The 27,338-nt window shown below is 43.2% G+C and overlaps 1 protein-coding gene across 2 annotated transcripts in view; it reads left to right on the forward strand.

Moving 5' to 3' along the window:
- Positions 1-27,338, forward strand: part of Hecw1 (HECT, C2 and WW domain containing E3 ubiquitin protein ligase 1) — a 290,938-nt gene that overhangs the window by 71,894 nt on the left and 191,706 nt on the right. The window contains exon 2 of one of the 2 annotated variants that reach the window (XM_045136063.1): positions 18,841-18,898. The exons of the other annotated variant lie outside the window; for it this stretch is intronic. Coding sequence (XP_044991998.1) covers positions 18,872-18,898 — 27 coding nt within the window. The 5' untranslated portion in view covers positions 18,841-18,871. The remainder of the gene's footprint in view (positions 1-18,840; positions 18,899-27,338) is intronic. 2 annotated transcript variants of the gene reach the window in all.

Genomic DNA, 27,338 nt, shown 5'->3' on the forward strand with positions numbered 1-27,338 from the left:
AAAGTTCCTTGAACCACTGAGCCATCTCTCCAGTTCCAACGTGCTTTTTCTTTAAAAAAAATATTTTATTTATTTATTTGAAAGAGAGAGAGAGGAAGAGGCAGAGAGGAAGAGAGAATGGGCACACTAGGGCCTCCAGCTACTACAAACGAACTCGAGACCCATGTGTCCCTTTGTACATCTGACTTATGTGGGTCCTGGGGAATCAAATTGGGGTCATTAGGTTTTGCAGGCAAACGCCTTAACAACTAAGCCACTTTCCCAGTCTTCCAACATTCTTCAATATGTTCATTTATTTGGATTTAAATCTGAGACCAGCATTTTTCTAACATGAAAAAATGTCATTTGGATAATTGCTTTATAAAATGGCTTTACCACTTGGGATAACATATCTAATCTGTCAATAGAAAGTCTGTAGCTCCAAGATGATGTCAAAAATATATTTGAAGCATGAAGTAATTAATATAAAAATCAGTTCAGGGGCTGGAGAAATGGCTTAGCAGTTAAGGTACTTGCCTAAGGACCCAGGTTCGATTCTCCCGGTCCCACACAAGCCACATGCACATGGTGGCAAATGTATCTGGAGTTCATTTGCAGTGACTAAAGGCCCTGGCATGCCCATTCTTCCTTTCTTTCTCTCTCCCTCTCTGTGTCTCTAATAAGTAAATAAAAATAAAATCTTAAAAAATATCAGTTCAGGGCTGGAGAGATGGCTTAGCAGTTAAGGTGCCTGCCTGCAAAGCCTAAGAACATGTTCGAATCTCTACTTCTTGCTTAAGCCAGATGCACAGTGATGCAAGGGTGCAATGTTGCACATGTGTGCAAGGGTTGCACGCATCTGGAGTTCAATTGCAGTGGCTGGAGGCCCTGGCCTGCCAATTCTTTCTCTTCTCTCTTGCATAAAAAAGGGGGGAGAGGGCTGGAGAGATGGCATAGCAGTTAAGTGCTTGCCTGTGAAGCCTAAGGACCCCGGTTCGAGGCTCGGTTCCCCAGGTCCCACGTTAGCCAGATGCACAAGGGGGCGCACGCGTCTGGAGTTTGTTTGCAGAGGCTGGAAGTCCTGGCGCGCCCATTTTCTCTCTCCCTCTACCTGTCTTTCTCTCTGTGTCTGTTGCTCTCAAATAAAAAAAAAAGGGGAGGGGAATCAGTTCAATAAAATATATCGTTGGGCTGGAGAGATGGCATGGTGGTTAAGGTACTTGCTTACAAAGCCTGTTAGCCTGCATTTGACTCCCCAGTACCCATGTAAAGGCAGATGCACAACATGTTACGTGTGTCTGGAGTTCACTTACAGTAGCACCCGTTCTCTTTCTCCCCCATAGTCTCTCTCGCTTGCTTTGTCTGCTTTTTTAAAAAGAAATATCTCTATCTTAAATAAATAAATATAAATAAAAATATTTTAAAATATTACATTATTAAATTTGAACATGGCAATATATCAATTTTTCCTTCTTTTCATGAGTTGATCAATGTATCTTTTAGTGAAAGCATAGCTTGTGTAATGTGTGATAAGGCATGTCATGATCACCTGACAAAGCATGGCGAAGCTCTCCTCCACACATCCCAGAGAGTGAACCACTCCAGAATCGAGAAGCAAACATTGTCTCAAGGCAGGCATTTTGCAATTCTTAGCTTCCATCCACTGAAGCAGGATGTAATTAATTTATTTGCTAACTTATAAATCTTAAAAATTATTTTATGATAAATGACATTTATAGTTATTTTACTTGGATTAATTATCTACTATTGGTCATAAAGATAAATGACTATGCATCTACTTGTTTACCATGTAGAACTAAAAAACCAAAAGGAGTTAAAAAATTTTTAAATCCATAGAAAAAAATTTGTAATGGAAAGGTATATCATTAATAAATCGCTTCACATCACAATTATGCACAGGATAAAGATATAATTTTATTGAAGAATCAGAATGAGAAATACATATGTAATGAGAAAAAATGTAAAATATTTTGTGTTGTCAAGTATCTTTTTAGAAAAATCAAGCATGTTATGAAAATTTTGGAATTTGCTATATCAGACCTGTAGATGAATTGCTTTTAAGCATTTTAAAGTAGCTTATGGTTAGAGATAGCTTCCTTTTAACTACAAGTTTTTTCTCTCTAGCTTTTCTGTGTGTCATGTATGTGTGTGCACAATACATACATATTTCTATAGTTTTCTAGTTTTTAATATGTATTTGTAATTGTTCTAGTTCTAATTTAGCTTTTCAATTTTTTTTTCATTTGACATATCACACATGATAATGAGGGGGGAATAAAGCAAGTAAATGGGATTAGTAACCTGAGAGATTATAACTACCATTGATGGAAGCAAACAGCTTTGGAGTTTAAAAGAAAGTACTATGAGTAATAATTACCATAGGTAACTCAGTCAAGAAACTTAAGTATATTCAAGTTAATTTTCTCAATAATATATGTGACAAACTAGATAAATTAGTTTCATATGTATGGATGTATCTATATACCAATTATCCTTGATTCTATCAATCTATATATTTATCAATTATTTATCTACTATGTATCGTTTTATAAAAATGGCTGTTTATCCCAGATTATAATCTGAAGGAAGTTTAGCATTAGCAGGGTCCTGAAAATGAACTAAAAGTGGCTAAAAATGAGGAATGTCTTTGCATGTTTAAGGGAGGAACATGTTTTTCCCTTATGTCTTTTTTCTTCTTAAAGGGGTTCTTGCTGCCTCCAATTTGTTGGAGGTCAGAAATGTCAGAATGGTTTGGCCTTACTTTTGTTTTTTTTGTAACCCCTAAAGGTGTTTGCCTTCTTGTTGCGGGAATCTTTCATCTGGGGAGACACAAACACATATCTTCACCCCAAATAGGGTTCAGATGACAGACCAAAATCGAGTTATACCAAGATCAGTTCGGTGAGCCAGTGAGTGTCTTGGGATTACAAAGCATGAAGAGGGATTATTCCTATCAAAAAAAGGGGGAGGTGGCGATAAGGGTCAGTGGTAAAGGCACTGGCTGGCTTGCATAGTCCGACATCCAGGGTTGGATTCCCAAGCACCCACGTAAAGCCAGATGCATAAAGAGGTGCATATCTCTGGAGTCCATTATAGTGGCAGGCAGCCTTGGTATGCCCATGTCTACTCTCTTTTTCTGTCTATCACTTTGTCTCTCTCTCCCTCTTTTTCTCTGTCTCTCTGTCAAAAATAGTGAGTACTTAAAAATTTATTTTTTAACAACAGAGTTATTTGTGGTCATAGTTTTACATTGTCTACCATATTTTCAGCTTGAAGTGTATATGCTTTTTATTAATTTTTAACTTTCATTCATTTATTTTTTGATGTGTATGTGATATGTGTGAAGGTGTGAGTGAACACATACGCATACGTGTGAGTAGGGACATGCGTGTCTCGTGATGTGTGTAGAGGTCAGAGGACAACTTTCACATACTGGTCCTTTCTTACTGTCTTGTTTTGGTTTTTTTGTGGCAAGGTCTCCTGCTCTCCTTGCTACCCATTGCTGCACTCGCCAGGCTGGCTGGTCCCAAAGGTTCCAGTGCTGGGAGAGTCTCCTGTTTCCACATCCCATCGCACTACCAGTGTCCTGGGATGGCAGAAGCCTGCCAGTGTGGCTGCTACGTGGGTGCTGGGCATTTGAACTCAGGTGCTCAGCTTGAGCAGCAAGCTCAGCCGATCCCCACCAGCCTTCTCTCACTCTGGCCCAGGCTGACCTGGAATTCACTGTGGAGTCTCAGGGTGGCCTCGAACTCATGGCCATCCTCCTACCTCTGCCTCCCAAGTGCTGGGATTAAAGGCGTGTGCCACCATGCCTGGCTTGAGATTCTTAATATCTATCCAGGTGGCTTTGTGATTAGAAACTTTCATCCATACTTTTTTCTGCACTTAGTAATTTATCAAGGTTTTCTCTAAGGCCCTTCTACTACCATTTTAAAAAATAGATTTAAAAATATTTATTTATTTATTTATTACTCGTTGGGGGCGGGGGTATGAGCCTGCCACAGTATGCATACAGGGATCAGAGAAGTCGACTGTGACCACCTTCTTTGAAACAGGGACTCTTGCTGCTACAAATGAGTCTGGTCTGCAAACCGCTTCACATGTGTCCTGGGTAATCGAACCTAAGACAGCGGGCTTTGCAAGCCACTGCCTCATCATCTCCATAGAAACAATTTCATAAATGGTTTGTGGATATTATAAAATACAGTTTATTCCTTGATCATCAGTATTTTGAAAAATCTCTACTAAACTGATATGATTCATCTCTTTCTTTGCATTTGCATACTGTGTGTGTTGCGGTGTGTGTAGTATGCACTGATGTGGCACCTGGTGACTCATCTACAGCACCCAGTGAGCTTGCCATCCGTGGCCAGGGGTGAGCACTGGCTATCTCCCTCAGTCACTCACTCACCTGTTTTCCTTGCAGTGAAATCTCTGGCTGATCCATGAACTTGTAGTTCCCAAACCTCAGCAACTCTCTTTCTTCTGGTCACTGATTCCTAAAGGACTGACATACAGGCATGTATGGTCTACATGGATTCCAGAGATTCAAACACGGGTGGTCTCAGGACCCCTGGGGCCGGCCTCATGTTGGTGCAAGAAGTGTGCTTAACCATTGAGCCATCTTGCCAGTCTTAAACCCATTTTCTCTTACTCAAAATTGTTCATTATCCTTGTTTATCAACTTCTTCTGTCCTGTGCTGGAAGAGTTTGCCATCAGGCTCTCTGTGCTTCCCTCAGGACCTGGCCTAGTGGTTACAGTGTCTTCTAGAATGTGTGGGCAAGGTATGGGAATCTCAAGCACAGACCGAGGCAGCCAAGACCGCTATAGTTTCCTCAAAGGAGAGATTTTGTTGGGTTTTGCATTAGGCAGAAATGCTGGCCCTGAAGGCCAGGGGGAAGAGAGCAGAGGAAGTCTCGGGGCCTGACTCTTGTGTTATAAGGTCTTGGTGTGTGTTGTTCGGTGAACGCCGAATGTTCTGTGGAAGTGAAGCCCAGTTTGAAGGCCTTACAGTCTTTGCCCTGTGACTCTTCCTCTACCTTAGTTGCCAGTACTGTTGGGTTTTCTCTACTCTTTCCGGGCCACAGAAGCTCAAGACGTTGCCCAGTGCTGCACCCCAGAAAATGTGTCAACACAGACACACAAGTTTCTTTTCACCAGTGTACAGTCAACCTACTTGTCACTTAGCACACAGGGCAGCCTGACAGCTTCCTGGGTCGGCTCTCGAAGACACTAACTAGCTAGATTCAGACTCTGGCTGTCAGTGGGGTTAGAGTCTTTGTTAGCCAACTTTATACTTTTATAACAAATACCTGAAATGATAGGGTTCTCCAGCAACAAGGCTTGCTTCAGCTCAGAGTTTTAGAGGCATCATCTGGTGGACTCCTGGTTTGGGGCTTGTGTAGGCATCTCATAGCAAAGCATGATAGAACCGAACTGCTCACCTCATGACCAAGAAGCAAAAGAGAAAAAGAGAGAGACTGGGCCTGACATTCCCTTCAAGAGCAGGCCGTCAGTGGCTGCAGACCCTCACTAGATCTCACCTCTGAAGGTGTTTTCTACTTCCCAAGAATAGCAACCCGGGAACAAAGTCTTTAACATATGGACCTTTGGGGACACTCAGTTCCAGTCTGTAGCAAAATCTTTTACGGCATGATTTAACAGTCCTTCAGCACTCTAAATCACACCATGTCTTCTTGTTTATGTGCCATCTTTACACAAACATTTTAATGACAAATATCAGTACCAGTTACATTTCAAATCTAATAAAAAGTCATTTAAAATATTGCACAGGGATTTTAGCAGCTGAATTGGGATATAGATAAGTGATGAAAGTGCTTTCTTGCAAAGTTGTTTAGCCTCGATTAACTTCCCAGTACCCAAATAAAGCCAGACGCGAAGTGGCACATACATCTGTGATCCCAACGCCACGTGGCTACGGCAGGCGGAACCAGGACAGGCCTAAGCTCACGGAGGACCCGCTAGTCTGGCATAGCTCTGCAGCCCAGCAGTTCATTTGCAGCTGCAAGAGATCTGCCTCAAAGAACGTGTAGTGCAGACACCCCAAAGTTGTGCTGTGACCCCCACACATGTGATGTGCTATGCCCGCACACACACATGTTAAATAATAAAAAAAGAAAGTTTAGAAGCTCACTTTCTAATCTCTCCATATTTGTTTCATAGACAATTTATATTTGAATTCTGACCCTGAGCCTACTATATAAATTATAATTGAGTCTCAGCTATAAAAATACACTTGTGTCTTTAATTAATGAACTTTCTCCCTGGGAATGCAGATGAGAAATAGTAAGCACAAACCTCTCTGTTTAAAGTTCTTTTAAATGGGACAAATGTTACAGTTGTTGACAGAACATAGATGCCGTGTCTATATTGAATTGAGAGATTCTGGTGTTTCTTTACATTTGTTGATGAACCAGGGTACCCTAGAAGCGAAGACAAATCTTACTTACTCCAGATTCTCTGGTTGCAAGGCAGAAAATTTTCTAGGGCTGTCTGAAGCTATCAAAAGCCTTGAGAGGAGCAGAGAAGGAATGGTGCTGCGCTATCAAGTTGTCCAACAGGCAGACGTACTTGGGAGACGGGCAGGGCGGGGCTCTGTCTCTTCCTGCTGGCTGCACCCATCCCCGTGCTCACATGAGTGACTCACAGAGCTGCCGCCTCACTCAAACCGCTTGGAATGACCACTGACCACACTAATTGACTTGACTTGGACGCTGTGTCATCTCTGGCAGTTACCTTTGGCCTGAAAATAATGTCATCTAGTGCAACCATAGCCTGCAGCACCCGCTCCTTGTAGAGGCTGGAGAGTGAAGGATGTTCCATTTCCAGAGATTCTGAGTGGGAAGGAAAAACAGTGAGGCTCACATGGTGCACAGAGGGTGCAGGGCAGAACCTGCTGCATCGTGAAGAGTTTCACACTGCCCTGGGGAGACAGGAGGATCTCCGTGTTCCAGGTCAGCTTGGGTTACAGTGAGAGCCTGTCTCAAAAACCAAACAAACAAAACAACAAAAAGAATGAATGACTGGTGACTTGAACAAATGACTTCACAAACTCTGTGACTTTGAGCCAGCTATGGTATCTCATGCCATTAATCCCAGCACTTAGGAGGCTAAAGTAGGAGGATCACTGTGGGTTTGAGGCCATCGTGGGATACAAAGTGAGTTCCAGGTCAGCTGCCCAAGCTAGAGTAAGACCATGCCTCAAACAAAGAAACAACGAAACAAACAAACAAAAGACCTGAAGAGAGTTTTGGGGTCTTAAAAACTGAATTTGGGGCTGGAGAGATGGCGTAGTGGATAAGGCACTTGTCTACAAAGCCAGGGGGCCCAGGATTGATTACCCAGGACCCACATAAGCCAGATGCACAAGGTGGAGCAGGCATCTGGAGTTCGTTTGTAGCAGCTGGAGGTGCCCCCATTCTCTCTCTGCCTCTCTTACTCAAATAAGAACAAATAAAAAATAAATAAACTGAATTTTGTGCTTGTAAACTGATAGCTTGCCTGTACTTTCAACTTAAAAAAACAATATCAAAATGCTGGATCACTCAACATCAGGGACATTGAGACACAGACTGAGTTGCTGCTTCTTAGCAGGAAGTTGATGCATAGAACCGCGAGCAGGCGCAGGAGGCTGTGTTCTTCCTGCGTGGCAGGTTTGCTGTCCTGAGAGCCCCGCTCAGCCTAACCTCTGCGAATGGTCACCAAAATGTTGCGAACCTTCCATAAGGTCGACATGGAGGGTGCATAGGGCGCAATAAACACGCATTGAATAGATGTTTGGTTTGCATTTTCTCAAGTCTTTTTTTGTTGTTGTTATTTTTATTTATTTATTTGAGAATGACAGACAGAGAGAGAAAGAGGCAGATAGAGAGAGAGAAAATGGGCATGCCATGGCCTCCAGCCACTGCAAAGGAACTCCACATGCATGGGCCCCCTTGTGCATCTGGCTAATGTGGGTCCTGGGGAATCAAACCTCAAACCTGAATCCTTAGGCTTGACAGGCAAGTGCTTAACCACTAAGCCATTTCTCCAGTCCTCTCAAGTTTTTATATTCATACATAAAAAGTCTAAATCCAGTAAATATTGTTTTTTAATTGTTTTTTAATTTTTATTTATTTATTTGCGAGCAACAGACAGAGAGAGAAAGAGGCAGATAGAAAGAATGGGCGTGCCAGGGCCTCCAGCCACTGCAAATGAACTCCAGATGAGTACACCTCCTTGTGCATAACGTGGGTCCTGGGGAATTGAGCCTCGAACAGGGGTCCTTAGGTTTCACAGGCAAGTGCTTAACTGCTAAGCCATCTCTCCAGCCCCAGCCTGTGAATTTTTATTCAAAACTATATTATAGTCTCAATATTCCCTAAGTTCACATAAAACATGATATTATCATTTGATTTACTAAGTAAAACAATATTTACTGGGCTGGAGAGATGGCTTAGCGGTTAAGCGCTTGCCTGTGAAGCCTAAGGACCCCGGTTCGAGGCTCGGTTTCCCAGGTCCCACGTTAGCCAGATGCACAAGGGGGCGCACACGTCTGGAGTTCGTTTGCAGAGGCTGGAAGCCCTGGCACGCCCATTCTCTCTCTCCCTCTATCTGTCTTTTTCTCTGTGTCTGTCACTCTAAAATAAATTTAAAAAAAAATTTAAAAAAAAATTCACAGGCTGCATGTACTAACGTGGTTTTTTTGGTAATCTTGTTCATATCAGTTAAACATTCTGAAACTTCTTTTGTTTTATATACACTTTGAAAGCAGAGCAGGACTGACTCAACACTTATACCATGGATTTCTATTGAGGATCAAAGAATGGTCCAGGCAAAGGGGCTTGAGAGGGGTGAGGGTTCCCAGTGCTTGTTGAAGGTGTGAGGACTTCCGAGCTGTTGAGGGTGTGAGGACTTCCGTGCTGTTGGGGGTGTGAGGACTTCAGTGCTGTTGAGGTTGTGATGACTCATAGTATTTGTTGATTTCAAGGTTCAAATGTTTTATATTTCATCATGTTGAAGTAATAGTCAATGTGAACTGTTTGATCATCTGTCCTTTTTTATTGAGAACTTTAGTGTAGGAACCATTTGCAAATTTTTCAGGTTCTCACTGGGTTGTGCTCTTTTGTCCCCTCTGCCACAGCCCCAGTTCACTGAGGGCCCTCCTCAGTGGGTTGTTGTCAATCACTGTGGGGTCATGGATATACCAATTATCCTCTGTGGGAGAGACATGGCTTCTGAATGTACCTTCCCACTCCATGGCGCTTACATTCTTTCCTCACTCTCCACTGCAATGCCCCCGCAGTTTGGACGGCATACTGTAAATCTCCCCAGTTTTGAGTTCTGAGTATTAATGTCTTCAAGGCTTGGTAGTAATTTCCTACCTAAGTTAATGAGCTCTTTCTGACTAGGAATACCAAACAACTTCTGGCATATCTGTTGTAAATGTTCTTCAGTCTGTTATTTTTCTGTCACCTTTCTGTATTTGGCTATTGATTACGTAGTTCCCATTTTATTTAGTTAAAACTCTTTTTTTCAGACTTCTTCAAGTCTACTTATTTTTCCTGATCATCAAGATAGTGCTAAATTTTTCTGCTCTTTATGATATAGTATGATTTTGAAAAAAAATGCAATTCACTTGTAATTTACTTCTGTGCATGAGTCATCCTCTTCATCTGAAGCCTGCTCAGACTTCATCATGTGTCAGCTTTTTCAGTGTGCTGGATGTTCTCTTAATTATGTAGCTTCATGTATCCACTGTTGTTTTCTGGTTCATCAGGACCACATTTGGCTCATTATTGTGACTTTCAATCATGGCAGTGTCAGATGTGAGATTACATGCTTGTGGTCCCTACTACTTGGGAGGCTGAGGCAGGAGGACAGTAGCTTGAGATCAGGAGTTTAGAGCCAGCCAAGGCAACATTGCAAGAACACAAAATGATAAAAGTAAATAAAACTTAGTGCTAAATTATCCTCTCAAAATATACCTCTTTTGAACTATTCTTTCTTTCAACTAGTTGGAAATAATTTTATTAATTTCAGCTAATAAAATTCTATTTGTAAAAATACTATTTATGACATGCATAGAAACTGTAGTCACATGGAGAGCATCAGAAATTATAGACATGAGATATTTAGTTTAGCAAACGTAATTGTTTAAATTTCAGACTGATATTCCCAGTATTTTTGTATCCCACATTTTGATAATGTATTAAATTACTGCTTTATATCCACAGAGGCAAAGAACTCATTTATGTGCATGAATAATTTGCATTAATTATTGCAAATACTTCTACTTTCCAATTAAGTAAAATATCTAATTCCATGAAAGACTGAAAAGAAATTTACTATAGAAAAACTTGACCAAAGACTTTTGCTTGGTGCTGAGGCTAAAATGACATTTCTCTACTGCTTTTCTTGTTGTTGTTTGTTTGTTTGTTTTTGAAGTAGGGTCTCTCTCTAGCCCAGGCTGAGCTGGAGTTTACTTTGTCCTTTCAGGATGGCCTCAACCTCACAGCATTCCTCCTACCTCTGCCTCCCAAGTGTTAGGATTAAAGGTGCATGCCACCACACCTGGCTTTTTTTTTTTTTTTTTTTTTTTAATGAGAGAGAGAATTGGTGTGCCAGGGCCTTGAGCAACTCCAAAGACATTCACCATCTTGTGCACATGTGCAACCTTGTACATTTGTGTCACCTTGTGCATCTGGCTTACATGGGATCTGGAGAGTAGAACATAGGTCCTTGGGCTTTGTAGGCAAGCACCTTAAACCACTAAGCCATCTCTCCAGCCCCGCTACTTCTTTTTTTTATGTCAAAATTTGATTTCTTTTTCAACTCAAGTTTTCAACATTGATTATAGAAATTATGTTCATGTGTTCTACATGAAAAAGTATATATATGTGTGTGTGTGTGTGTGTGTGTGTGTGTTAAATATAATAAGTAAAGTATTTTACATAGTCATATATTTGAAGATTTTTCAAGTGGTTAACTCTTAAGACTAATTTCACAAGGAAGAAAAGCTTTATATTCTTTGCTATGCAGTTTTGTTTTTTTTCCCCATCTGAATTAGAAAGAGCATTTGTTTTGCTTTTCAAAATGTAGCTCAGTTGTTTTACAGTGTCCATTTATACATTGTTTTCTGTAGAAATGGGATGTATCCAGGTGCCAAATCTAAGTAGTGATTAATCCTCTGTGAAGCCTTATTTTACCAAAACATATAGTTAATGTGGTGGTTTGATTCAGGTGTCCCCCATAGACTTAGGTGTTCTGAATGCTAGGTTCCCAGCTGATGGAGATTTGGGAATTAATGCCTCCTGGAGGGAGTGTATTATTGGGGGTGGACTTATGGGTATTAAAGCCAGTTTCCCCTTGCCAGTGTTTGGCATGCCCTCCTGTTGCTGTGGTCCACCTTATGTTGGTCAGGGGGTGATGTCCACCCTCTACTCATGCCATCGTTTTCCCCTGCCATCGTGGAGCTTCCCCTCGAGCCTGTAAGCCAAAATAAAACTCTTTTTCCCAGAAGCTGCTCTTTGTTGGGTGATTTCTACCAGCAATGTGAACCGGACTGCAACAGTTAACAAGTAGAAATATAGGAAATATATTATGATTAAACCATATCTAATAAAAATAAATTTTAGCTGGGCATGGTGGCACACTCCTTTAATCCCAGCACTTGGGAGGCAGAAGTAGGAGGATCTCCATGAGTTTGAGGACACCCTGAGACTACATAGTAAATTCCAGGTCAGCCTGAGCTAGAGTGGAACCCTACATCAAAAATAAATAAGTAGGGCTGGAGAGATGGCTTAGCAGTTAAGCACTTGCCTGTGAAGCCTAAGAACCCCAGTTCGAGGCTCGGTTCTCCAGGACCCATGTTAGCCAGATGCACAAGGGGGCGCGCGCGTCTGGAGTCCGTTTGCAGTGGCTGGAGGCGCTGGCGCGCCCTTTCTCTCTCTATCTGCCTCTTTCTCTTTCTGTCTGTTGCTTTCAAATAAGTAAATAAAAATGAACAAAAAAAGTAAATAAATAAAATTTTAAAGCTTAATTTGTGCTTATTAAAGGCAGTGCTGTCACAGCAGTGTGCCAATCCGCTTGTTTAGGTTGTCATTTCTTTTGTGGTGGTTGGTGCTTGGTTAGTGGTGACAAATCTTGTTTGTGTGACTGGTAATGTTTCTTCCTCTTTTTCCTTTGTTTGTTTGTTTGGTGCTGGGAATTGAACTAAGAGTCTCATACGTCTGAAGCAAGCACTATACCATTAAGTTACATCGCCAGTTCAAATTTTCTGTTCAACTAAGTCTTTTATTTGTATTAGATGTCACCTCACTTAGATGGACCTGTTTGCCCTTCAGGCAAAGTGTGATCACCATTAGGAGGCAGTTTTCTTGGCTTCACATGGTCATGGGACGCTGCTTTTTGGGTCAAAGTATGAGTGAGGGTGAAGAACCTTGCAGGTTTAGGGCTGCTGGGCAGTCTCGATTTTCCTCCTAAGTCATATTTTAAGGAATGCCCACGATGACACACCCACGTCCGTAGGTCAGATCCAAATGTGTTCTAATGCCAAGTACAAGTCACAGGTGAACTTAACAGTTCAGATGACTTGCCCTCTGTCCCATTACACTAAAGTGAGTGACCCTGGCTGCAGACAGCCGCCCGTCCGTTCAAGGTGTCCTGTGCAGGGAAGGTAGAGAAGGCTCATCTGTTCCGGGAAGCCCTCGGCTGGGAGCCCTTCCCGCTCCGGAGGTTTCAGCGGCAGTGGGGCCAGATTAAGAAGCTGTCTTTTCTCTGACTCAGGTTTAGCTAATTGTTTTTAGAAATTAACAAATATTGCCTATTTTCTGAATCTCAGATTTTGTTGTAGAGTATTATAGAGAAGGAAAGAATGCAGAGCTCTTGTAGAACAGGAGGAGTCCTGGTTGAATAAGCCCCAAACTGCCTGTCTTCAAAGAAAAGCAGCTAAGCCCATCTAATGCCACACATAAAGATGTGAAACTAGACTCACTTTGCCTGATCACTCTCTGGAAACACTCCTAAGTAATTCACTTCAGCTAATATGACTCCTGCAGATTCAATTATAATTAATGTGTCAAATTGCTTTGTATATTAGGCAATGTCATGTAAGTGAATTGGTTAATTCTTATTCCACTGATTCCATTAGCCAACCATGAGGTATACAATTAAAAATCATGCAACAATCCCGTTTAGAACTGCATTTGAAAAACTCATCTTTATATAATTGTGGTATAACTGTGGGACAGAGAATTTATTCTTAGATTTTGTCAAAATAGGGTATTTGTTGACAAGGCTTCAAGAAATATATTGCTAGAAGAATTTATAATGCATGATTTAAATGCCAGTGACAGAAAACAGTAGTATAAAACTTGAACTCAGGTTTCTGTTTGGCTTGACTTCTTACAAATGTCTTTCAACTTTCTCCCTTGCCCTCCTTTCAGTATATTCTTAAAACAGAAATCAAAGTCTAGCTGATCAGTGTTAACCAGGTCATGGCACTTCTCACCCAGCGTTCTCCATGACTTCTTACTGCCTTACCTGGATCACCAGAATCCCTCTATGAACTGGAAAACTAGCACGATCTGGACTCTGGTTTTAGCTCCAACTTTTTTTATATTTTTATTTTTGAGGTAGGGCCTCACTCTAGCCCAGGCTTACCTGGAATTCACTGTGGGGTCTCAGGGTGGCCTCGAACTCACGGCAATCCTCCTATCTCTGCCTCCCGAGTGCTGGGATTAAAGGTGTGCACCACCACGCCCGGCTTAACTCCAACTTTAATTCTTACTGGTCTCTCTCTTCCAAATTTCTTTGATCAGACACACTGGCCTCTTCTCTCTTTCTAAAGAGACCCAGGTGCCTTCCTGCCTCAGGACCTCTGTACTTGTATTTCACAATGCCGGGAATTCTCATTCCTTGCACACACGTAAATGACTTTTTTCTCTTTTTTTCCTTGTCTTTATTCAAAGTCTTCTTATCTATGACAGAATTCCTGGAGATCAAAGAAAATTTTCATCTTCTTCACATCTTAACATTTTGATTTTCGTTTGTTGTTTCTTCTTAAAATTTTCCGCTCTCAGAGCTAGGCACGGTAGCGCAGGAATTCTTCCTCTGGAGCCGGCTGTCTGGGCCACTCACTCGGACACTGCTTTGTCTGCAGTGCCTGGTACATGGTGTACGGTTGAATAAGGTAATTCATGAAAATCCCCCTCCACATAGGCCCTGGAAGGAAATATGTGCACATGTAATTTTTAAAGGTCTGGGCCTTGTGCAGGCCACAAGTGAGCTAAGAGCCAACAAAGGGTACCAATACCTCAATACCTGCCTTACTCATCGTCTTCACTCCAGTCTTAGCTGCCCTTGATTCTTTCCACTCACCCTGGAATTATATGCTCAAGAATCCATCCTAACTAGCTGGAAAGTGTGCTAAGCAGAGCAGGCATTCACTCTGCTACTGAACATCACAGCTTAGCAGCACCGCGCGCTGTGCCTTGCTTACCTTGTGGCCACCTCAGCTGTGTTTTGCTGCTCGCCATCACCGGGGGTGGTCTGTCACAAGCCAGGGAAATGATCAAAGCCAACACTGGAGCTACGCTTTATGATGAACGTTTATTGCTTTTGCACCGTGGCTGATAGTCCTAAATTGACCCATCTTAGTCCGGGACTGTCTGTAGTTCCTCTGAAGCCTGGCCACAGCACACCTGTACTGGAGGCCCTGGGCTGGCGTGAACTGTGGAATCCTCACCTGGAGGTGGCAGATCCAGAGGGGAGGCGTCCAGAGCTCTTCCCCTGGGGACTGGCAGGAAGAAGTGGGGCGCCCTGTCTGCTTATGTGGGAGGCAGTCCTCAGGGTCCTCCCTGGCTCAAAGAGGCGGCTACCGAGGAAGAGCAGCGTCTTCCCACAGAAGATGCAGCCGGGATCCCATTGCCTCGGCCTGAACCCTAGACCAGGGAGTGTGTTTAAAGACAATGCCTACTTCCCAGGGTCAGGCTGGCAAAAAGATTCTGAAAGAAGGACACAGAAAACCTTCTCTACAGGAAGAATGGCATCCTTTGGGCTAAATCCAGGATAATTTCAGAGAACAGTTTGAATTCTTAAAAAAAGAAAAGGAATCCGGGCATGGTGGTGCACGCCTTTAATCCCAGCACTTGGGAGGCAGAGGTAGGAGGATTGCCATGAGTTCAAAGCCACCCTGAGACTACATAGTCAGCCTGAGCTAGAGTGAGACCTTACCTCAAAAAAAAAAAAAAGAAAAAGAAAAAAAAAAAGAAAGAAAGAAAGGAAGGAAGGAAGGAAGGAAGGAAGGAAAAGAAAAGGAAACTATGTGTTACAAGTTGCAAGACTTTGTGTGTCCTACATGAAAAGGCTTTGAATATTAACTTACAAAACTAGGAATTTCATAGTTAGGAGAGAAAGGCAGAAACGGAGTTTGCCAGTTTTCCTTTTGCCACTTAGAGAATTGAAAAAAACAATATTACTGAATAAGACCAATTTGTTATAATGTCCATGATGGGAAACTTTGATAAGACACTTTAACAAGTAGAAGTAAGCCAGCCCCTAGCTCCTGGAGACAGAGGTAAGCCCTTCTGCATTGTATAATTCATAATTTTGCCTTATCACGTTGATTTTTATACAAGGAAAATGTTTTGATAGACTGTCACTGAAGTCTGTTTTTAATGATAACACCCCAGGATTGACTACTATTCTTAGAAGACAGCTGTGTTGTGGAATTATTCAAGTACAGAGTTCTATTATGAGTGTTTCCTCATCACAGATGTACTTTGGGAGTTAGCGAATAAAAAGCAAACTCCCCAGGGCTGGATGACAAGAAATCACAGGCTTGAGAGGGATGGAAGTGGGGAAGAGAGGCCACAGCTCATGGTGCAGATGAACTGGCCTCGGGGAAGGGCCGAGAATCCGGCTAGCCTTGTCATCATCAGCCCCGGTCAGTTCGACTCGTCATTCTGCCTTTGTCTCTCTGCGGCACAGAATGGCGTCGAGGAAGGAGGCGCTAGGGAGAGGAGAGCCACCACACAGGCCGTGACGTTGATACTGCACAGCCGCGCACAGGGTCAGAACTGTTCCTCTAGGAACAAACTGATCACTTAAGAACCTATGGTTCCGAGAGTGGGAAGGGTCCATCATGTTGGGAGAGAATTGTTGCATGGAGCATTTAGGGAACTTTGTAGTTTAAAGTTATACCAGCCGTAGGTTCCCTATGTATATTGTTGTTCAGTTGTGGACATGCTAAATAATTGCAGAAATATGTAACTACATGAAAATAATCCCTGCGCTTGGGAGGCAGAGGTAGGAGGATTGCTGTGAGCTTGAGGGCACCCTGAGATTGCAAAGTTGAATTCCAGGTCAGCCTGTGCTAGAGTGAAACCCTTCCTTGAAAAAATAAATAAATAAGCATATAAAAAAGGAATATCCCACCAGCTTTGCTCCCAAATCAAGCCTGCTCTCTTTGTCAAGGCCACTTTTTTTGAAAATTGGGGTGATCACTAGAAGTGAAGGTGCATGAAAATCTGGATTATTGACAAGAGAGGATGTCACCAGAGACTGGAACATGAAGGAACATCTGAAAAAATAAACCCGCTGACAACAATGCACAAGGTTGTGTGCTAGTTAATTGTACTTATGAAAATATGGTAGTATTAAGAAACTGCTGGAAGAAAGCAGATTGGGACAAACAAGACCAGTAAGAACCCAGGCATTAGTATCAGTATCAGTATCAGTATTAGTATTAGTAATAGTATTAGTGTTAGTGTTAGTATCTTGAGCAAGTTTCCAACGTGAAGCCAGTTCCTTTTTTTTTTTTTTTTCCTTTCAGTTTTCTTAAGATAGAGTCTTACTCTAGCTCAGGCTGACGTGGAACTCATTCCGTAGTCCAAGCTGGCCTGGAACTCACAGCAATCCTCCTGCCTCCCAACTGCTAGGATTAAAGGTATGTGCCACCATGCCAGGCAGACTTGTCATTTTTTCCAGCATGCTATCCACACCTTTTGTCACACCCGTGACACAAACGAGACCTAGTGACAAGCTCGCAGAAAGTCGCTGGTGTCTTGCAACAGAAACCGTTTTATGAACCTGGCAAATGTAGTTTTCTCATCCTTAAAAAGAAAAAAAAATATATCTAGCTCATTTAAAACCCATGCAGCCAAGCTCAGTTTGCCTCTCATGGGGGTCTGGTGTGGGGCACTGGGGCTCAGCACATGCGGATGCGTGCGCAGGCTAGTCCTGCTTTCACACCCCTGGTGGGTCAGATACCCCGAAAATGCTCTTCAGATGATGAATGCTGGGCGGGGCTGTCTCCGTGGACAAAAGGGGCTGTGCTTGTGGGACTGGGATTCTGGAGTTTGGCATCTCCCTTCTGTTATGTGACTTGAAGCGGCTGTCGACCAAAGAATAATTCTGTTAAGTCTAGTTTGACAAATAAATGAGATTGTGGGCAGCTGCACCACCTAAAATTTCCACTCCAAGTCCACCTTTGGCGGTCTATGGACAGAAGTGCCCTAGACCATGTCAGCCAAGGTGGGATTGTGTGAAGCTGAGGCAAGAGAGATGAATGACCAGAATCTCTGATGAGAGTCTTGTTACCTCCCTCCTCCCTTCCCTCCTCTCTCCTCCCTTCCTCCCCTCCCTCCTTCCGTCCCCTCCCCTCCCTCCAGGAGCAGTGTTCAGAGCCTCGCTACCACAGGTCTAGGTATCCGCTATATTGCTCTGCCTGTCTCACTGCCGGGGCTGCAGGGTTTTCCAAAGAAACACCGTTCAGAACAGCAGCTCTGTTTCATGACGGCCGTGTCAGGACACACCCAAGAAAGCAGCTCGGCTACACTCCAACCCTCCCTCTGGCTCCTATACCCTTTCAACACCCCTTTCTAGGATGTTTTTCTTATGTAATATGTGGGTGAAATGTTGGTTCCTTTTTAAAATTTGAGATGAGTGTACATGTTTTTTACATCTTTCTAGGAAAGCCAAACAAGACTGCCATTCATCATCTGTTGTTTTTTTAAAATTTTAATTTATTTATTTGAGAGAGAGAATAAGCAGAGAGAGATGGTGGGGGGCAGATAGAGAGAGAATGGGCACACCAGGGCCACTAGCTGCTGTAAAGGAACTCCAGATGCATGTGCCCCCTTGTGCATCTGGCTTACGTGGGGCCTGGGGAATCAAACCAGGCTCCTTTGGCTTTGTGGGCAACCACTCAGCCATCCCTCCAGTCCCCAGCCGTCATTTCTAAACCTTTGCACTCTCTGTTCCCGTCTTCTGTGTTCAGTTTGGGTCTGGCTGCTCATGGCGGAGTGGTAGCAAGGCCAAGTTGCTGGACGTGGAGGCCCCTAGGGCTCCATGAGACCATTCGTGGAAGGGGCGAGTGATCCTTACCTAATCCTTCATATCTGAGTACATGCCTGATAAAGGCAGTTATGTTTGTAGCCTTTAATTATACATGCAGTTCATTTGTGGTGAGGAGGTCTTATGACTGGTACATACTGGAGGATTTTTTTTTTTCTGGAGTTTCGTCAGAGGACTGAGAGGAAAACACTTCCCCTTTCTCTCAGAACTCTAGGCCTGTGATTCTTAGTCCTTAAAGTTACGTGTCAGAATCAAAATCAAATGCTGTATGACATAGCATAAGGTTGCTTGCCATAGTCTGTCTACGTTATCAAAAGAGTATGATCATTGGGTGACTTTTTTTTTGCATTCTTTCAGATGTCTCTTGCCTATGCCAAGGGCCTTGGTGGGGGAGGGGAGGACATGGTCTCTGTGTGGGTAATGTCATTTATGTCCTTTGCTTGGGATACAAGCTGAGCTAACCTCATTGGCCTCTTCCCCAGGAATTGATGCGCATACACGCGGTGGGTCATTATGCTGCTGCACCTGTGTAGTGTGAAGGTCAGTGTGCTTTTCTGATTATAAGAAACCATCCATGTCATTCCATTATATCCCCTCCACTCATAATGGAATGTGCCTCAGCCCAGAACCCATTGAGATTGCTCAGCCCAGAATTGCCTCCAATGCAAGCCCCACCTTTGAGATTCACCACTCACCCCTCCCACCGCCTGCACCCCCCAATCCGACTGTGCTCCATCTTGAGATGATGTCCTTTGCATGTTAAGTCCTTTTGTGATTTGTATGTGCGGTTGTATCAAGTGAATTTTTGCTGGAGTAAAATGCCCTGTGAAGACCTCTTCAAAATCACAGCCATGGGCTTCACTGGGCGATGGGTAATTACATCAGCCTTGATGAGGACATGGAATATGCCTCCAGGCAGTAAGTTATCTTTCTTCCTCACTCAGAGCCTCTAGGAGCCACAATAGAATGGGACTTCCGGCTTTTTTCTGAGTGGCTTTCCCTGGAAGATGCTTTGGGTCAGCTCCCCTCTGACTTCCTGTCAAATGCCTTCCTCTTCCCGTGTCACTTCCTCGCGGGGTGACCCTGGCTTCCGAGAGCCAGAGCGCGCCCTGCCCCTCGCGGAGTGCCGTGGTCTGTGCTGCATGCTCCCCTGTGTGCTGTCTCCTGCCAGCGGGCACGGCTATTACCTACTCACGGTGGGTGTGTGAAGGAGCTGGGCCACCGAATGGAGTGACCACTCCACAGTCTCCCAGCTGGTGAGTGAGAGGCAGGGCTTCTGTGTGATCCAGTGTCCGAGCTGGAGCCCTTGACCACCGGGCCCTTGGACTGCTCTAGAAACAGCCCCGTGGCCAGCCACTGAGTAAGGCCCTTGCTTAAAAATAAAAGTAGAAGCTCTCAGTGTGCAGTTCTTTGGAAATGTGCCAGCCCCCATCTAGTCCTTGTAGGAAGGAGAAGAAAGTTCTCCTGTTCAGAGAGAGTGGTGGCACCCCGCAGCTAGAGGAGGGGAGGCCACACGCCCTTCTCCTCCGCTGGAGGGCATTGCCAGCAGCTCACAAACAGAAACTTGCTTCCCTCGTGGGTTCTGGCATCCCTAGAGCAGGAGATGACTACGTGTTGGGTTCAGGAAGCGCCGAGTCCCGTGCTGCGGTGCAGTGACCTTAAGTGTCCCTTTTCCTTATTGAGAGTCTCCACCGCACCTCCTGTGTGACATCAGCACACTTCAGCTCCACTGTGCTCGGCTCCTGCACACCCCACCCAGCCTTCCCCTCTGGAACGAGCTGAACTGTGCTGAGGGTTTCCCCACAGCATAGCACGCTGAGCTCCACCTGCCCTCGGGACCTCTGTGTTTGGTCTTTGTCTGGAGAGGTTCTCTAGGAAGTCTCTTTAAAGCACCAAATAGTTCATCTGGTGTCCCCCTATCAACAAAGATCAGGACAGAGGCGCAACTTCACTGAGGTCCCTCTCCAGTGGGTCTACCTGAGGGATCCCCAAAGTGCATTAGAACAGTATGAAAAGACAGCCCTAAATAAAAATGTTGGGGAGAGAGAATAAAATGAGTCATGGGAAAATGGATGCTGAGAAAATTGGGACTCTTTAAAGGTTCTCATTCTTATAGACGTTCGGGCCTTGGAGGACAATCAGAGGACCCGGGTAGATAGAGTTAAAGTGTCGCAGATCTATCTGAATGTGAACTGACTGTGAGAGGAGATAAAGTTAAAACAGAAGTTGAGCCTACAGATCCAAAAATTAACAGAATTACTATTTCCAGAAATTATGAGCACTGTTCTCTCTTGCCATGAAGAGCCAGAAATCCATCTCTGGAGCTGTTCACCAAATGGCACAATGGTGTCTCACATGGTCAGAGTCTGGTTTCGTAGACCTTGTGAGGCAAATGTAACCTTTTCAGAATCATCAGAAATATATATGCAGCATTAAATCTGTCCATATTCAGAGAGCCACAAACATCAGAATCCCATGATTTCCAAGATTCTGCAGGGCCCCAGGGAGCGATCAGGAGACAATGGGCCTTGTCATCTCTCTACTAAACGGCCCAGTCTTCCCTGACAAAATCAGTCCAGATTTTTTAATTTTTTATTTATTTGTTTGTATATGTGCACACGTGCATCATGGCCTCTTGCTGCTGCACATGAATGCCTGTCTGGCTTTCTGTGGGTGACTGGAGAAGTGGACTGAGGCCAGCAGGGTTTTTAAGCAAGTATCTTTAACCACTCAGCCATCTCTCTGGCCCAGTGTCAAATATTATACATTGTATTGGCATAGCTTTGTCCTGGGCTTTGAAACTTTCTGTCTATCAGAAAGTTGAGAAGTCTGAGGGTCCAACATACAGCAATGGCTGGCTATGAATGGCCTTGGAAATAGAAAAAGTCTGACATAGAGAGACCTCAGCCAATTTCTCTTGCCTCCTACAAAGCAAGTCTAACTGAAATGTGGTATTTAATTAAGAGTCCCTTCAAGAGGGCCAGGTTTCCTTATCTCCCAGAGGGTATTTCAGGCCAGTCATGAGTGGTAAAGAATATTGATGCCTTTATTTTTGAGACTGTGAAGGTCTATCTTGTCCCAGTTTTTAAGAGGCAGTCCAGTGGGGAACCAGAAGGAATATTGGAAACCGTAATTCTCATCTAACCTAAAAATATACCTCTGATAGCTCCATTCTTTAAGGTACACTAGTCCTGTCCTAACCTGGTCAGCAATTGTCACATGTTAAAGGGACAGGGCCCTTCTCTTCTGGCATGGTTATGTCTTAAATTGACCTATGTTTTGTTGTCTGGGATACATAAAACCAAGGTGATCCCTAATATCCTTCAGGAGGGAGAGGGTCTCCAATGGAACTTGAATTGTAATCTCCAAAGATAACTACCTCACATAAAGGCAATTGACTCCCAGTAATCTCTGTGACCTGTAGGTCTGTTCTTAGAGGGAGATGGGGAAGGGACACGATGCCCCAGGTGAGGTAAGAAGAAGGGCGACTCCGGTGCCATGAGGTTGAGAAGTGTCTCATCACTCTCCTGTGACGCCTCCTTTGTGGGGCATGCAGAAAGATGCCATTGGAGAGCCCAAACTTGAGATGGGAGAAATAATAATGACTTTTATCATCAGGCAGAAAACTCCTTTCACAATCTTTTATACCAACTCTCTTTCTTCACCTTTTGTTTATAACACCGCTGAACAGAAATCACTTAGACTATACCCTAAGCGTCTGACAGTTGTAACCACAGCTAAAACTCTTTACAGTCCTGTGTTCTATCAACAAACCTAAAGCAAGTGATGTGTTAAACATGCCGTCATAATAAGAATCTAAATTTTTAACCTTTTAATTAAGTCTTTAAAGACAACTTAAAAAGCACAGTTAATGTTTAGCATTGTTTCCAGCCGTAAGAACTTCTAAAAAGAACTACTGTTTCAGCAAGCATGAACAACTCTTTCTGTTTTAAAAGGAAAAAGCATAAAATATTCATCTCATGAAGTAACACCAGCTTAAAATACATCCATGTACTTATGGACATTTTTAGTGGTCACTTTGATTATCATATCAATTTTATGCTTCAGCATTCTTGTTATCCAGAACTATTAAAATAATGAAGCCTACACAAGCTAGCCAACAGTGTATGCCTAAATGGTGTCAGCATTGTTTGCAAACAGTAGATTCTAGCGTGGTAATTTGGTGTTAACTCAAGAAATGTTAATGGAGGCCCCTCAACATAGTTCACAGTTGGAAAAGCACAGCGGTCATTGGAACATGGAGCAGTCTTCCTAGTTTTCTAAGAGCAAAAGTCATGGTGAATGATTATCTATTAAATTATTTCTTGAATAAAATGTAAACCCAGTAGCATAATTAGGATTCTTAGATGTGACACTTAAAGGCACATTGGCAAGTAATAAATAAATCTGGATATTAAGACTCAGTTTCTCCAATAGTGAAAAGCCTGACAGATAAACACAGCTATCTTGATTAATACTTTAAAGCTAGTGTGTATAACTGTTATGAGCAGATTAATACCAGTGAACTGAATTTCAACCTTGACAAAAAGAATTTATTAACTGATTAAAGAGTTGAATCTGGGGCTGGAGAGATGGCTTAGTGGTTAAGTGTTTGCCTGTGAATTCTAAGGACCCTGGTTCAAAGCTCAATTCCCCAGGACCCACCTAAGCCAGATGCACAAGGTGACGCGTGCATCTGGAGTTTGTTTGCAGTGGCTGGAGGCCCTGGTGCACCTATTCTCTCTCTGCCTCTTTCTCTCTCTCTGTCTGTTGCTCTCAAATATATAAAAAAATAAATAAAATAAAATAAAAATAAACAAAAAATAAAAGAGTTGAATCTAAATTACATTCATGATGTCATGTAACAAATTGAGATTATTGTTAAACATGCCACTTGTATTTTACAAGGGCTCTTTCATGCCTTTTCTATCCCACACAGGTCTGAGAATTGCATTCTAACAGACATGATTGGGCTTTGGTGATCTTGGATAAGTGGAAAATACATGTAGAAAACCAGAGCCCTTTGTATGCTGTCATTCTCCTTTTGCTTGTTAGAGCCAATCTCAGCAGGAGGGTCTGGAGGACACAGGAGTTAAATCTGCTTGAGGTCTGAGCTAGGAGAGTGATCATCCTTCGCAGAATCCAGCCAGTCTTTTAAACAGCACATAAAATTTTATTAATATAATTTATTATATTATTTTTAGGTAGAAAAAGCAAGAGAGGCTGGGTGAAAATCTTAACATATTGACCCTGATTTAAAGTCTCAATAGCCCAGTGCGGCACTTTTGTTTAGTTAGAAAAGCAAGTGTCTGGGTGCCTCAGGATCCTTCCCCCAGCCAGAAGTCAGGGCATATGATCCCACGACAGCCCAGAGTGCTGAGGTGCTATGGCATCTTCTGTGTCTTCAAGCAAAGAAGGCCTGCACAGAAGACATTTTCTAGATCATATTTAAGCCCAATAGATGAGGACACAATCCAGAGAAGCCTAAGCTAAGGACACATGACTACCCACCTATAAAACAAAAGACAACATATTGGACCATCTAGTAACAATGAGTGGGAGTCGAATCTACAGGACAGATTTAACCATTCCCTAAGCATGGTGACTTCGTATTAATGCTCTACGATATAGATAACCTCTTTCTCTGTTGTGTGTAGATGATTTTAGTTTGTCTGTGTCACACCCATGACTGATCTCTTTCAAAATTGTTCAAACCCCTACACCAAAGGTGTCTCTTATACTTCATTTGGAGACATGCTTATGGCTCTTAAAATATGTCTTAGCCACACATTCACACATTTAACCTCTAAAAGTGTCTGAGCCTTTCAAGCAGTATTGTCAAGAAGAAAAATCTCTGGAATACATATTAAGCCTTATATGTCAAGGAAGCCAAATAGTTCTAATACCTACATGAGACAGGGAAGGGTCTCAACACACTTGTGGGTTGAGCCTGTAATATTTTAGAATGTAAGCACCTAACACTCAGGCTGAATTCCTCATTTAAATTGGTTAGGCTATCTAGATTAGGAAAGCCACGTGAAGCACAGAGAACAAAAGTGTACAATAAGGCAGACCAGAATCAGGGCATGTAGCACATACCTTAAATCCCAGCACTCAAGAGGCCAAGGTAGGAGGATTGGTGTGAGTTCAAGGCCACTCTGAGACTACATAGTGAATTCCAAGTCAGGCTGAGCTAGAGCAAAGCCCTACCTTGAACACCCCCATAACCCTACCCCATACCAAAAAGTTTCACTTTGGAGATTGGAGAGATGGCTTAGCTTGCCTGCGAACCCTATGGGCCCAAGTTCAATTCCCCAGAAGCCACATAAGCCAGGTGCACATGATAACACATGCATCTGGAGCTTGTTTGCAGTGGCTAGAGGCCCTTGGCACACCCATATTTTCTCCCTCATTCTCTTTGTCTCTCTCTCTCTCCCTCTCTGTGTCTCTGTCCCTCTCATAAACAAGTAGAATATTTAGAAATAAATAAATAAAAAGACAGACCAGAAAACATCAGGCAGATGACAGTCACGAGCAAGCATCTCTAGCCACTGTGAAATTCTCTCAGCTCCCAGGGGACAGACACTAGGACCCAGCAGATAAGTCTGCTCCCTTAGTCTCCTGCCCAATTATGATCCTACTTCTTCCACATGGGTCTGGATGCTGAGGATGTCAGCCACCGTGTACCTTTGATATTTGTGGCTTACACACCAGATATGATACGGGAATCTGAGGTGTCTTTGAGAGTATCAGAGAATTTTCTTGGCTCTTGGTTGGGCAGTAACTCAGGAGCCAGGGTGCTGGATGCTTAACAGTCACACAAACTTTCCATTGAGTCAGCGGCTTCCCAGGTTTTTGTCTTAGGAATTTTGATAAAGGAAATCCACAGACCCAAGGGTAAAGTTTAGAAAGACTTTAGCATGGTGCTTGTACTTAGGTAGGACTTCCAGAGCTGACAAGAATGTGTAAGGAGGAAGACAAAGCCCCTGTTCAACCAGACAACAATAGGGTTCCTGGAGAGTGGGAGCTTCTCTGGGGAGCTTCTCTAGAGGCCCAGACAGTGGCCTTTTAAGGAGTGAGGGGCTGAATTAGTCAGTTCACTCCTGACACCAGGTGTCTGGGTGACATCAAGTTCTCAGGAAGAAGCAATCTCTTACATTCCTTCCTCTTCCAAGAGAGGAAGAGAGAAAACCAAAGGCACCTATTCACCCCATCTGGTGAGGTTTTAGGGAAAAACAGATTTAAGAAAAACAAAGAAAAAAACAAAAAATCAGATTCTCCATTAAAACACCAAGAACTTTTTTTCCCCTTCACCAACTCTTTGTTTACTTTTGGAAGTTATCCCTAAACTAACTCACTATATCCTGCTTTCTTATTTGAAGAAAACTTTTAAATCCTTTATCAATTCTAAGGCATAAATAGATTTGTCTTTAAGATGTTCTTAAGGATGTAGGGCTGAGAAACCTAAAGTTATAGTTTAAACAATTATTTTTTATGAGCTCTTTTGGTCAGAGTGGAGAAGGCTTCTGTCCACTCATGCGACAGAGTCCCTGCACAAGTAAACAACACGCGTGGTAATGTCCTCTCACTCATGAGCCCCATGGACATCCACACGTGACACAGTCCCTGCACAAGTAAACAACACGCGTGGTAATGTCCTCTCACTCATGAGCACCATGGACAGTCACACGTGACAGAGTCCCTGCACAAGTAAACAACACGCGTGGTAATGTCCTCTCACTCATGAGCACCATGGACAGTCACACGTGACAGAGTCCTGCACAAGTAAACAACATGCATGGTAATGTCCTCTCACTCATGAGCACTGTGGACATCCACACGTGACACAGTCCCTGCACAAGTAGACAACATGCATGGTAATGTCCTCTCACTCATGAGCACTGTGGACATCCACACGTGACACAGTCCCTGCACAAGTAGACAACACACGTGGTAATGTCCTCTCACTCATGAGCACTGTAGACATCCACACGTGACAGAGTCCCTGCACAAGTAAACAACACCCGTGGTAATGTCCTCTCACTCATGAGCACTGTGGACATCCACACGTGACAGAGTCCCTGCAAAAGTAAACAACACCCGTGGTAATGTCCTCTCACTCATAAGCTCCGTGTACATGCACACGTGACACAGTCCTGCACAAGTAAACAACACACATGGCAGTGTCCTCTCACTTTTAAGAAAGGACTGCCACGTCATGTCTTGTTGTTAGTTCATGTATAGGACCCTTCAGAAATCTGTAGGTGGTAGGAATAAATTCTTTGGTCCCATCAACAGAAGTTCATCTTTATTGTGCGCTATTGTTTAACTGTGCATAGAAGCATTCTAAACTACAAGGTAAGTCATTGTTGGAATCTTTGAACTCTAGGATAATCGTGCTAGATCACCCCTCAGGTGAGAATCACCCTGTGTGAGGGAAAGGACTCGCCCTGGAGCAGACCAGTCCATTTCCTCAAGCAATCGGGACTTTTTGGACCATCTTGCAAAACCAGGACTGGGACAAGATCAGTCAGAAAACCCCCAGATCAAAACTGCCCAATTGCGCATACTACTTATCCTCTGTTTTAACTTTTTGAAATTTGAATTTAAAACTCATTTCAGTACACCAAAGATGCATAGTAGAAAAGACTCCTAGATTTACCGTACCTTCTTGAAGTAGTGTGACATTTTTATGGAAGAGCTGCATGAGAAGCCAGAGCACATGTTTATGTTAATTTAACTGGGAGACAAGCTGTTGGGAGTGTGTGAAATCTCTCCCTACTAGGAAAGTTCCTGTTCTAATGCCGGGCTTTTAGCCTTTCTCCAGCATGGGATTAAACCAGGTGCTCAAGATGGTTGCATGTGCCTGGAGTTCCTTTGTCATGGTTAGAGACCCATTCTTTCTCTCAACTCTTTCTATCTCAAATTAATTAAGTTATTAACAAAAAAGAAAACCTTATTGTTTTAAACCAAGAAACAG

This window comes from Jaculus jaculus, chromosome 16 (assembly GCF_020740685.1).
Source record: "Jaculus jaculus isolate mJacJac1 chromosome 16, mJacJac1.mat.Y.cur, whole genome shotgun sequence".
Classification (NCBI taxonomy): Eukaryota; Metazoa; Chordata; class Mammalia; order Rodentia; family Dipodidae; genus Jaculus; species Jaculus jaculus.